General features: G+C 45.6%; 1 protein-coding gene across 16 annotated transcripts in view; it reads right to left on the reverse strand.

Annotated features, from left to right (window-relative positions):
* Positions 1-12016, reverse strand: part of LOC124070703 (glutamate receptor 1-like) — a 46986-nt gene that overhangs the window by 7535 nt on the left and 27435 nt on the right. For 7 of the 16 annotated variants that reach the window (XM_046410843.1, XM_046410844.1, XM_046410842.1 and 4 more), the window contains exons 13-17: positions 11586-11733; positions 9739-9937; positions 9343-9590; positions 4318-4432; positions 1370-1504 (exon numbers count right to left, since the gene is read on the reverse strand). In XM_046410843.1, coding sequence (XP_046266799.1) covers positions 1370-1504; positions 4318-4432; positions 9343-9590; positions 9739-9937; positions 11586-11733 — 845 coding nt within the window. Of the gene's footprint in view, positions 1-520; positions 1155-1369; positions 1505-4313; positions 4433-5164; positions 5305-9342; positions 9591-9738; positions 9938-11585; positions 11734-12016 lie in introns of those variants that run through there. The other 9 variants (XR_006845231.1, XR_006845232.1, XR_006845229.1 and 6 more) reach the window with 7 other exon arrangements.

Consider the following 12016-nt stretch of genomic DNA (forward strand, 5'->3'; position numbering starts at 1 on the left):
ACACACTCATGTCCCTCCTGCTTCACAGTTTACAGTCCACCTCCAGACACCATCGACACTGACAACCGTCTCTCTCTCTCTGCCTGTCTGTCTGTCTGGCTCCTTGATTTCTCGACCGTCACGTTATCGTCTCAGTCTGTTCAGTCTCAGAGTGTTCATGTCACCCGTTAAAACATGACGCAGCACTTTTCTGATTCACTGCTGTTAACAAAAACAGATTTTTCTTACAAACAAACAGTAGAGCTGAATTTGACTGGACATGGACGTTCTGAGCTACATGCTAACATGACGCTAAGCAGGCCGCCGTGTCACGTTAATGTATCTGACCTCAGGACGGGATGGACAACGTTTGGGTGACTTCACCAACCTGGAGAAAAGAACTGCGCCTCACAGAGCAGCTAACATGGCTACAGAGCCGTCGTCAGCTGTGCTCCAAACGTAAACAGGACAAACATGCCTGAACTGCTGGAAGGTTGAGATTCTCTTCTTCTCTTCTATGACACAAACTGCCGTATTAATGGCTGCGTATCAATAATGTATCAGAGCAGAGGGATTCACCGTGTACTGCTGTGGTGGGTATCGGCCCATGTAGCTGTGCAGCAGGTAGCCACAGTGCAACCTGCTCTGCGGCGCCCTCCATCTGCTCGCACTGATGAAACCCTCCACACGTGTGGCGTCAGCGCCGCCTTCAGAGGCTTTGAGCGCCGGCTAACGTGCAGAATAACAAAAGTCCAGCAGAGACGAGAGGAACAGACCGGTGCTTCTGCTGGGGAGAAAATGGCTCTAATGACTTGTTTGTTCCCTCTGAGCAGCCCATCAAAGCCTCCGCGAAAAGCAGCTCAGTCTGTAATGAGGCGACTGCAGTTTCATCACGTAGAGACGCCAGCGATGAAGAGGAGCTCGAGAGCGCCGAGATGAGCAGAGTTCAGCTGTCGGTGATCCTGTCAGATGAGATCCCATGTGTCGGAGTCGGTTCAGCAGGTGACCTCCGCCAACCAATCACAGATCTGTTCACTCACCTGTTCACACCGTCACTACCTGCAGAAACACAAATCAACTCCCGACGGCGTCCACATTTCACGTGACGTGGCGCTGAGTGGAGTCGCTTTAAAGCAAACCTCAGCCACTTCACGCATTCAGTCTGCTGTGCGGCGCTGCAGATTCAGAAAAGGATCAATCTGTACATTTACTCTTAGCTCTTTTAACACTTTTGTATTTTTACTTCAGTAAGTAAGAGTATTTCTATACTGCTACACTGTCAAGTTCAACATCTGAGCGCTGAAGTCCTGAGTGCCTGATCAGTTCCGTATTGATTACAGCCCAGTGAATCAATAACTGAGTACAAAGTGTTGGGGGCAGCAGCTCTCACCTTCATCCTTCTCGACTCGATCCGCGACTTGTAGCAGAACTCGACCAGAGCCACGAGCATGGCCAGCCCCAGACCGCCAATCAGGATGTAAAACACTCCCGCCACATTGCTCAGACTGAGCGCGCTCGTCTTGTCCTGTCAGCACAGAATGGTGGGGTCAGGGCAGCCAATCACGGTGCAGACAGTCATGACTTCAGCTGGAGGTGAACTACAACATCATTACAGCCTTCTAACTAGCGAGACGTTTCAACTTTCAAAGGCTGCGATGAAGAGGCAACGTGTGACTGGAATAATAAAATGAGTCACATGATTACGTAAAGGGACACGCCACTCATTTTACACATCGAAATCATTCAGCGAGTGAGGAGGGAAGTCTGACTAAACAATGAAGACAGTAACTCCCATGATCCCCCGCTGCTCTTGTGTCTTGTTTGGGTTGAGGGACCCCTAGTGGCAGAAACTACACACTGCGTTTGACTACAACTCTGAAACATCCAATCACAGAGCTTTGAATTCTGTTGTGCGATTCCTCACGTTTTGCTAAAAAATGTAAACATGAGTACAGAACGTGCGAAAACAAATGCTATCCAGCTGCATTGTGGGACTTGTAGTACCCACTGCAGCGAGCAAGTGCCCCGACTTACATGACGAGGTTCCCCTTTAGTTTTCATCCACAGCCTTTGACAGTTCAAACGTCTGTCACATGCAGCTTCATGCACAGAAACAGAGAGGAAACTAAGAGACTAAAATCCGTTTCAGATGAGCTGTTGACAGGTTGTCTACAGCAGCTCAGTTTAAATAAAACACAGATATCCGTTCTGTCTGTTCAGCTCTTTACTGTCACATCCTCAGAAAACGCCTCTTTTGGAAAAAGTGTGATCTGATTGGTTGTTGAGCGCTTGTTTCTCATGACATAAGTGGCTGCGTGTTCTTCTGTCACATGCATTGCTCGGCTTCGGTGGGCGTGACTTAACTTTCTCGTCCAATAGCATGCAGCCTGTTGAAAAAAATAGGGAATTTCAGAGTGGGCGGAGCCTCTCTTCAACAGGAAGTGTTGTGACGCCGGGGACAGCCTATCAGAGGGCTTTTCTCTCCAAACTGTCATGTTAACCTCAGCACATCAGCTTCTGTGAATTTATCCTAAAGTCACTGATGTCTGAAATGAGTGTAAACTATTTGTCTTTTATTGAAATACGTCCTCATGTTTAACATTTGTGTCAAAATCAGCAGCGAAGACAAAAGTTAATACGAGAATTAATGGGCAGCCGACCCCCCCATTTGTTTTGGTTTTTCTCACTGCTGATAACTTTTTAAGTTTTCCTCCGTTTTTCATTGGCGAATAAAATTCTGCATCTCTGCCGCCATCTGGTAAAATGAATGTGTTTGTTTGCCATGTAAACGTAAACGTGTTGTATCTGCTTTCTCCTATGGATGTTCTCAGTAAATGGCGACAAAGTGTGAAAGCTTTAAAAAAAAAAAAAAAAAGAGGGAGATAAAGATGTTTTTCAAAATTTAATTTCCCTTTTCTGGTTGTGTGTTTGGACCGCAGACCAAACGCTGAGTCGTCTCTGAGCCTCGCCGCCACACTGGTGACAAACTGATGAAGGTTTTTCTCCCGTTTGTTAGTCACGGTCTGTCACACGGCGAGTTCAGAGGAAACAGGAGGTACATGACAGATTGGAGACAGAAACATCAGTGTGTGTGCGAGGGGAGGAAGAGGAGGGGAAGCTTCTGTTTCATCAACTGTTGGCCAGCAGCCGCAAACAGAGAGAGTCAGGGAGTCACAGGGTGACGGCAAGAGAGAGAAAAACTATAAGTTATTTTAAACTTTTCAAAATCTGACTTTTTACATCTAATGTGTGGGTAAAATCTGGCTTCTCTTCAAGGCCAGAGGAGCTCGTTTTCATGTGAGGAAGATAACATTTTCCAGCACGCTGCACAACCACAAGGACGGTCCAAAAATATAAAATGTGGCACCCAAAGGCGGTCGGGATTTCTGATTAAAAGTGATGTAAAAAGTCTGATTTTTCAGCAGTCCGTCTGTCTGCGGCTGTGCTGACCGCAGAATATTCTGGAGAACAGAAGGAAGCTGAGCAGAGAAAATCCTCTGAACAAATCGACTGATCTGGAGACATGAAAACCCCTTATCTCCAAAAAAAACTCTGTGCTCGGTCACAATCAGCTAAAGCTCGCCTCTTTAGCTCGTCAATTTGCATAAATTCGTCCGGCTTAACGCAGAGTTCAGAACGAGTTGTGGTGACCACGTTCATAAAAGGAACCCAAGTGTGGGCGGCCTCTCGGGTGGAGCGCAGGTTGGAGTCACGGGGTTTTCACGTGCCATCAGACCGCTGAAAGGAGCTCAGGTGTGTTCGATTTATCCTCCCGCTCTTCAGAACAGTCAGCTGAGCAGCAGGGTCGCACTCCGAAAACAAACAGCAGAAATGAACGACTGCCTGTACCGCTAAATGAATACAGAATAAAGAAAAACAAAAGGTGCCTAAATGTGCCTTTAGGTAAACAAACGAAGAAAATAAAAAATGAACAGTAACTGTCAAAAATCTTTGTAGGCAAACTAATAATTAAAACTCCAGAGTTTTTGTGTCACAAAACTTAACACCAGGACACTCGAGTGTGTATTGATCTGAGGGTGAGAAAAACTAATAAATGTTTTTGTGTAAAGGCTAAATCTAAAACAGCTCAGCATTAGCTCAGTTTGGGTCACAGTTTTATTTTATTACGGGTCCTTGATCTAACTCGAAGTCCATACTCACAGAAACGACTCAGACAGACTTAGAACCACGCTATTCTTCGATAAGAGCAAAGAACTGTTTTGTTTTCAGAGTGGACCCGCTGAAGCTTTCGGGTTCGAGGTGAGGGTCTGATGGGATGGGGGTGGGGTACACCAACACATGACCTTGGGACCAGGCCGAGCAACCTCAAGAACTGACCTTTCTGCCGGAGTCCTTGTGTCCACACTCCCCCTTGTCATACCACCACTTGTTTTTCAACTTGTCTAAGACGGCTTGTTCATTGAGCTTCAGTACTGCTAGGTTTACTGGGATTCTTCAAAGAACCATGACAGGAAGGGGGGGGGGGGGGGGTTGGGAATAACATAAATAACATTATGCACCTCCATGTTATCTTATGTTATTGTTCAGTCACGGCGGCCACAGCAGCAGCAACGACTTTAGCAAAACTGGCATTAGCAGCAGAGATGCACCTCAACATCAACATCAACAACAACAACAACAGAAAGAAAAACAAAAATCAAACACAAAACAGGCACAATCACACAGAAAACTGCTTTGAAAAATGTCAGCGTCAAAGTGATATGCATTAATACTCCATCTAGCTTGGTTTGTCTGACTCCCTACGTGCGAGATGTGTATTACTATATCACTTTGGGTAACCGGCAAGAGCTGAAAACACTCCGGGATCTTCGGGTTTACTGAGCGAAACAGTCGACTGACCAGAGGAGGTGTTTTACTAAGACAGGTAACTGGATAACCCAGGGTTGACTTTAGTCTTCTCAGATTTGGATTCTCCTTTGCTGTGCACAGGCCAGATTTCGGTTTCGGTGGCTAAACCTTTATGCTAACGTAACGTAACCAGAGTTTTCATTTTATTTGGCTCTGGATGAAATCAAGCAGCTGCCTCTCGGGTCCTGACCCGTTTTCTTCAGCAGAACGTTAGGTTCCACTGTGGTTTCGGTGGTGCCATCCGGAGTGTATCGTGTTTAATATTTAAGGTGCGGTCGTTGCCGGTTACCCCCTGTGTACCATTGCCTGTCGTTACCCGTCGGGGGTTACGGTGATCTGACCTTGGAGTCCCCTCCCCCGGTGCCGCACTCTCCCTTGTCATACCACCATCTGTTTTTCAATTTGTCCAACAGGCCCTGCTCGTTCAGTTTTAATACTGCCAAGTTAACAGGGTTTCTACGGGGATGATAGTAATAAGGGATAGAAGGGAACTCGGTGTTAATGAGCAGAGGACTGCCAGCGTGAAGACAGCAACATCATTACATCTACTCAGGACAGGCACATGAACATTAGTGTCATCATAAAATGAATGGTTCTTCAAAGGACACGTTTGCTGCTGTTCAACACAGACCTGGACAAAATGCTGTTTCCCCGTTTCCTCTTTATATCTTTGTTTTGTTGATTTAACTAAGATTTGATGTCAGAGTGTGTCTTCGTTAAAGTGGGGAACAGTTCTTCCAGAAGGATCCGGACATCCTGCCAAATCTAACCCCATAACCACATGAACGTTCAGCTCCTCAGCTCTTTCTAACTGAAGACATAACACGAATCGGCTCCTGAAACGTTACTGGAGTCGAGGCCAAGGAGTCGGTTGGGAGATTTAGATAAGATAGTCCTTATTGCCACTGCACAGATCTGGACATCATGGTAACAGCTGGCTCTTACTGTCACCTCAATCAAAGTAAAAAGACCTATGAAGTTCAAAGGTACGGAGTAGATGAAGTGCGACTCACTTTCAGACACTTCAGCATTGGATCTAGAAGTAAACTTCACAGGGTTTGCTCTGCACATTTGACCGAACCTTCAGCCCACAGATCTCCTGCCCCGAGCCAACCGAGGCTGTTTTCACTACAGCCAGAGAATTACTGACCTCAAACGGATATCGTTTATCATTTTCAGTGCATTTGGAGTACGAGTTGGGTCTTATCAGGGACCGATTCTTTGTCAGATTGTGACCATGAAGCATGCAGGCTGGCGTCATCCTGCGTGATAAAAGGAGGGGGCTGACAGGCCCAGGATCCCTTGGGGGGTCGTCCAGTACAGGTTTGGGGCTGTGGCATGTGAATGGACTGATGGATGGCTTGTGCTGAGAAGGCTTAGTTACTCATAAATGAACACCTGTGAGGTGTACTGCTGAAGAAAAATAACATTTCAATAAGGTCTGGGTTGAAAAACAGCAGAAGCACCCCGCTATGGACTACAGCGCAGCAAAGCTCGACTTGCATTAATCTCCATTCAATACCTGTAAAGGAGGAACAACAGCCAGCTGATTTCACATAAACAGCATGTGGAATATAAAATAAGTTCAGGAGTAGTGAAGGGAGGTGGGTGAGGGTCTGTTGTTCCCCTTTACAGACCAGCCATGATCAAAGCTACAGACTGACTCCAGGTAGCAGACATGTTTCTATGATGATGGCCAAACCACATGAATCAATAATCTGTCATCAGTAATCAGGTGTGCTTAGCTTGGAGTGACAATGACAATCAAGTAATGACAGCGACAGCAGATGAAGAGTTTTGTTCTGAAGTTCATCATGTGTGCAAAAATACAACAAAGAGGAATAAATGCGGCTAATGGCTCAGTGTAAAACATCAAACAGTCCAGCTGAAATGTGAATTCATAAAGTACGTTAATCCAACTACACTATTTGAACATTTGCGTTTTGTATTTTTAAGAAAATCAAGCATATTTAACTGACTGGCTATGAAACTGAGACGTGTTATTAAAACACGTCCTCTTCAAAGCTAAGTATTTCTCACAGTTTCATTTGCCAACAGAATTAGAGGATCTTTAACTGGATCAGGTCACAAAAACTGACGTCAACCAACAGCCAACCGGCTGCTTCTGGTTCATTTCACCTGGACTAAGAGCATCAATCAAGTCAAATTTATTTGTTTTAATCAACCAGTCGGAAACCGTCCTTTTGGAACAACACTCTCCACTGCGAGCAGCGGCCGATGGAGACGATGACACGGAGGACTTGACCTGACCGCCATCTGTCAGCACTGAGAGGCAGTCGACCCCGAGTGCAGAGCTCACGTTTGTGATGTGTGGAAGGTGATCATCCAGTACACTCAGCATTCAAGTGCTTCAACACCACAGTGTTGCTAGGCAACTGGTCAAAAAAACTGACTCCTTCCTGTTCTCTTTTCACAAATGTTGAATGATTTTGTGCTTTCTGCATCTGCAGCTCCAAGCACTCGAATAAGGACGCAGCAGAAATGAGTTTGTTTCAGACAAATAAAGCTGTTTTACAGCGAAGGCAGAGCATCCAGCCAGTTCGCTTGGGTCTGTCTTGCCATCTGCATAAAACTGATTAATTTCATGAGATGAAGAAGTCAGAAATCATTACATTCGTGCGCTAATCTCATCTTTGGAGTAATTTCCTTCCTCTGACTCTGGGCTGGCTGTAAAACGCTGATGTGAAGCAGAGAGAATGAGCACAAGATGAACATCTGATAAAAACACGTCGCGATGTCTGAAGCAGGAAAAGAACGTGACTTTTAAAAGCTGCTGTCAGGTAAAACAAGCACCGATGATGCAGCCGCGATGATATTCACGTTTTAGCTGAGCTCAGATCTGCCGATTTCATTTGGTTACTGGCTTTCACAGTCGGTTATCCCGTAAAAACAGGGCAACACACACAATAACGCAGCAACCACTAATTCATCTCCACTTCCCTGCCTTCAGCCAGACAAAGGCAAACAATATCTTAAATGAAAAACTCTCTTTTTGGGCAGAAGGTGTCTGGACTAAGTTGTTCTGGGGTGTTGCTGAATTGTCTGCGGGACACAATGAGCTTCACAGAATAAAAGATGACGAGCTGTTAAATGATTAAGTTAATTAATTCTGATTTAATTCACCAACTGTTAGCCAAACAAAACTATTTAAGGTTTTATCTGACAGCAGCGAGACAATCAGACAGACAGGCAAACGTGTGTGTGTGTGTGTGTGTGTGTGTTAGCTGCATTGTCAGTACAGAGGCAGAGAGACAGGCAGGTTCTCAGTCAGACAGGCATAACAGATGGCGACAGACAGGTAAACAGGCAGACAGACTGAAACACTGAGACAAACAGGCAGAAAAACACACACAATGACAAAGACAAACAAAGAGAGAGACAGACAGAGAGACAAATTAAGGGACTGACAGTCAGACAGACGGACAGACAGACAGACAGACAAAACCCAAATCTGACAGCCCGTTCCGAGAGGGTCGGGTTAGCTTTCACGTGTGTGGAGTAAACAGCTGTGTTGAGTCAGTCTGAAGCAGTGCTCTGCAGAGGTGGGACCAACTTCTCAACGCTTCAAGCCACGAGCTCTAAACTCTGCGTTTAAAGTTCTTTACCAGTCAGGACACTAACTGCACGAAAATCTCAGCAGACATTTAAGAGTTTCTCTCAACTCCTTCATACAAACGCTGTCAGTGTCTGCTGTGTCTCTGAGTAACAAATTCAGGCCTTTCGAGTCCACATTTAGTGGAGTCATCGTGTCAAAGTGCAGCCTCTGAAGTCTTCACACTTGTGACTCGAGTCCTCACCTCTTCAGCTACCCAGAATATGAGCACATTCCTGTTGTCATATGGTTTAAAGCTGCAGTAGGCAACAACTCATTTCCTGTCACTAGCAATCATTAACTGAAGACTGAAACAACCAATCAGGCTTGGCCATCACCTGGTTAGCCAATCACAGCGGCTCTGTACAAACAAGGGTCATCCTAGCTCTACGTGTTCTGTCCTTCGTCTCTGCGAGACACGGAGGCTTCACACGTGATGCCACAGGAGGCGGAGGTCACCATGGTTACAAGCGCTGAGCGGCAGTATTCAGTTTGAATGATGTGCAAACACAAAAAGCTGTCCTGACTTCCTGCTCCACAGGACGACGCAGGAAGGTTCAAATTGCCTACTGCAGTTTTAAGTTTAGAAAAATGTAAATTTAGTTGGAGCCCATTATTTGATCAAATGCTCATAAAAACTTTTCACCCACTTGCTGATGTTTGATTTAAAACCCTGAGAACAAAAGTCTTGGCAGAATATTTCTCTATGAAGTAATGACTCAACATGAGCCACGCGCCGATGGCGGCGATCGACCTGCTGACGCTGCTGGGTACAATTCATTTCATATGCACATGTCTGCTCTGACTGGCCCGTTTCCCCACACAAACAGACGCAACAGGACAGCAGGATGAGCCCCACATTCGGGAGAGTCAGAGTGTACCTGAGCGGCGACCCTTTGGGCGTGGCCACTCCGTAGCCTTTAGAGTCCAGGTTGCCTCCCACTTTCATGGTGTCGCAGGGCTTCCTCTGCTCGATGTACTCGTTCATGGAGGACTCAAGCAGGTAGGCGTACTTGCCCTTCGACTTTCTGACTCTGATCACACCCTCATTGGTGTTCTTGACGAACACTGAGGGGTCTGCGCTCCGCATGTAGGACCACATCTTCTCAAAAACTGCTATCTTTGACCGCTAAAGGACGAGGAGGAAAGACAGGAAACACGATCAGGGTATTGTATGCTGTATGTTACAGAGGACTTTAAGGTACTGGTCAAGTTTGTCAGACGACTGACACAACAGACATAACATACAACACTGACACACTGCCAAGTGTCCTCACCCTGAAGAACTCCTTGGTGGAGCCCCCATCCAGGGTTCCGTAGGCGATCTCAGTCTGCTTGGCCAGGTCCTCTGCACTCTCTATGGGGGAGACCATCCTCTCCACAGTGAGGAAGGCTGCCAGGTTGGCTGTATAGGAGGAGATGATGATGAGGGTGAAAAACCACCAAACTCCTCCCACGATTCGACCTGAGAGAGACCTGCAGAAGATGAGGAGGGAGAAGGTTGATTTTGTTATCCGTCACACTCACACTTAATAAAGCTGCCCGGTGCGACTGCAGTCTGACCCGCCGGCCTCTGACTCCACTGGAGCAGCTGGGGCTTAATGGCATCACATGGGGGACCCCAGAGGGGGAAAGGAAGGACGGCCGAGCGCCCGCCGCTTTCTCATTTCCTATCTTGCTCATCATAATTTCCCCAAACCCCAAGTGACGTCTCCAGATTGTTTCTTTTGAATTAAACTCTGTGACTGTGCTGACTCTGACTGTACGCTGTTACATAAAAAACTGTCATTACTACGATTTTTATCTCCTGGCCGAACAGTCGGAACCTCACAGCAGCATCAAACACACACACACACTCTGATACTGTTCAGCCTTCCAGTCCTGACCAGCTCATCTAAAGGTGACCCTGTGTGATGTGACTCACACACACTCACTCTCTCTCTCTACCTGTACGCTGGACGTACAGTACATCACATATGAGAAGACGCTGGACTACATCATTGCTTTAATGAGATTATGAGGAAAACAGAGAAAACAGAACACATACACACACTCATATATATATATATATATATGTATGTATGTATGTAAAATACAAGTACACATTGAGAAACCCACACACACACACACACACACACAGAGTGCAGTACATCCAGAATAGAAACCCCCTCAGGCCTTAACACAGCTGTAACGTACAACTAACCCGGCAGCATGTCACACAGGATTGCATTTCATCATAAAGTAAGTGTGTGTGTGTGTGTGTTCGTGTGTGTCTGTGTTGATGTGTCTACTTGAATAAGTGCTGTATATCACTGATGATGTGTCCCTGCTGCTGTACTGCTGTTTGTTCAGTCTTCACCTTTACAAAAGACTGTTTATGGGGATTAGCTGAGCTTAGCTTAGCTTAGCAAAAAGACTGGCAGCAGAGGGAAACAGCTAGCTTGGCTCTGTCTGAAGTTCCAAAATACACCCAACAAATCCAGATGGAACATGTTCAATGAGTTTAAGAGATGGACTGAACAGGCTGAGGCTTGTGGTTTCCACTTGTTTCCAGTTGTTATGCTAAGCTAATGGTCTCCTATTAAGCTTTAATAAACCGTAGACAAAAACTTTGATATTTTGGGAACTATGGCTATGTTCAGGTTGATACTATATGAAGCTGCAGACATTTGTGAGGTCAGACACTGATCTTGGACCAAAAGGCACAGCTCACAATCTCAAAGTTGGAAGCATAGCATTGTCCAGCATTGGTGTGCTAAACCATTGAGATTTCCCTTCACTGGAAGTCAGGGGCCGAGCCCAAACCCTGAGAAACAGCCCCATGAGGAGGGGTGTCCCAATACTTTTGTGTATCTCAGTGAACTGCCCAAAATCATTCTTGGCAGATAAAACACTGATGAAACCAGCTTCTGCACCACTATTAACACTTCATTTGTTGATTATATGTTGTATTAATACTTAAACAGAAAAGCAACTACAGTTTTCAGATAAATGTAGCAGAGTAAAAAGTACATTATCTTTATACTTTTCCTTCCTTGCAGAATAGAAGAAAACGGAAATACTCCAAGTACCTGAAAACTGTACCTGAGTGCAGTAAATGTATATGAGTTATTCTGTATTCTACCTGGGGGAGATGTCACAGCCCTGCTGCATGAAGGCCCCCAGCGAGAACCACAGAGAATTAAAGATCCCAAAGTCATTGGTGTGTTCTGGAGTCTCTTTTTCTTTCTGCTGGTTCTGGTTCTGGTTCTGGACCTGAGCCTGGGAGAATCCTGAGGAACGAAACCCAACACACACAACACAACACAACACAAAACCAGCACATGAAAATCCACTTTCACAAGTTACAAGAGAAGAAAATAATTCAGATAAAAATGGTGGCAGATGATGACAATAATGATGGAGGATGATGATGATGAGAATGATCATCAGGATGATGATGATGACAATGATGATGATGATGATGAGGATGATGATGAGGAGTATGATAATGAGGATGCTGATGATGATGATGATGAGGATGATGATGAGGATGGTGACGATGATGATGAAGAT

This window comes from Scatophagus argus, chromosome 14, assembly GCF_020382885.2.
Source record: "Scatophagus argus isolate fScaArg1 chromosome 14, fScaArg1.pri, whole genome shotgun sequence".
Classification (NCBI taxonomy): domain Eukaryota; kingdom Metazoa; phylum Chordata; class Actinopteri; family Scatophagidae; genus Scatophagus; species Scatophagus argus.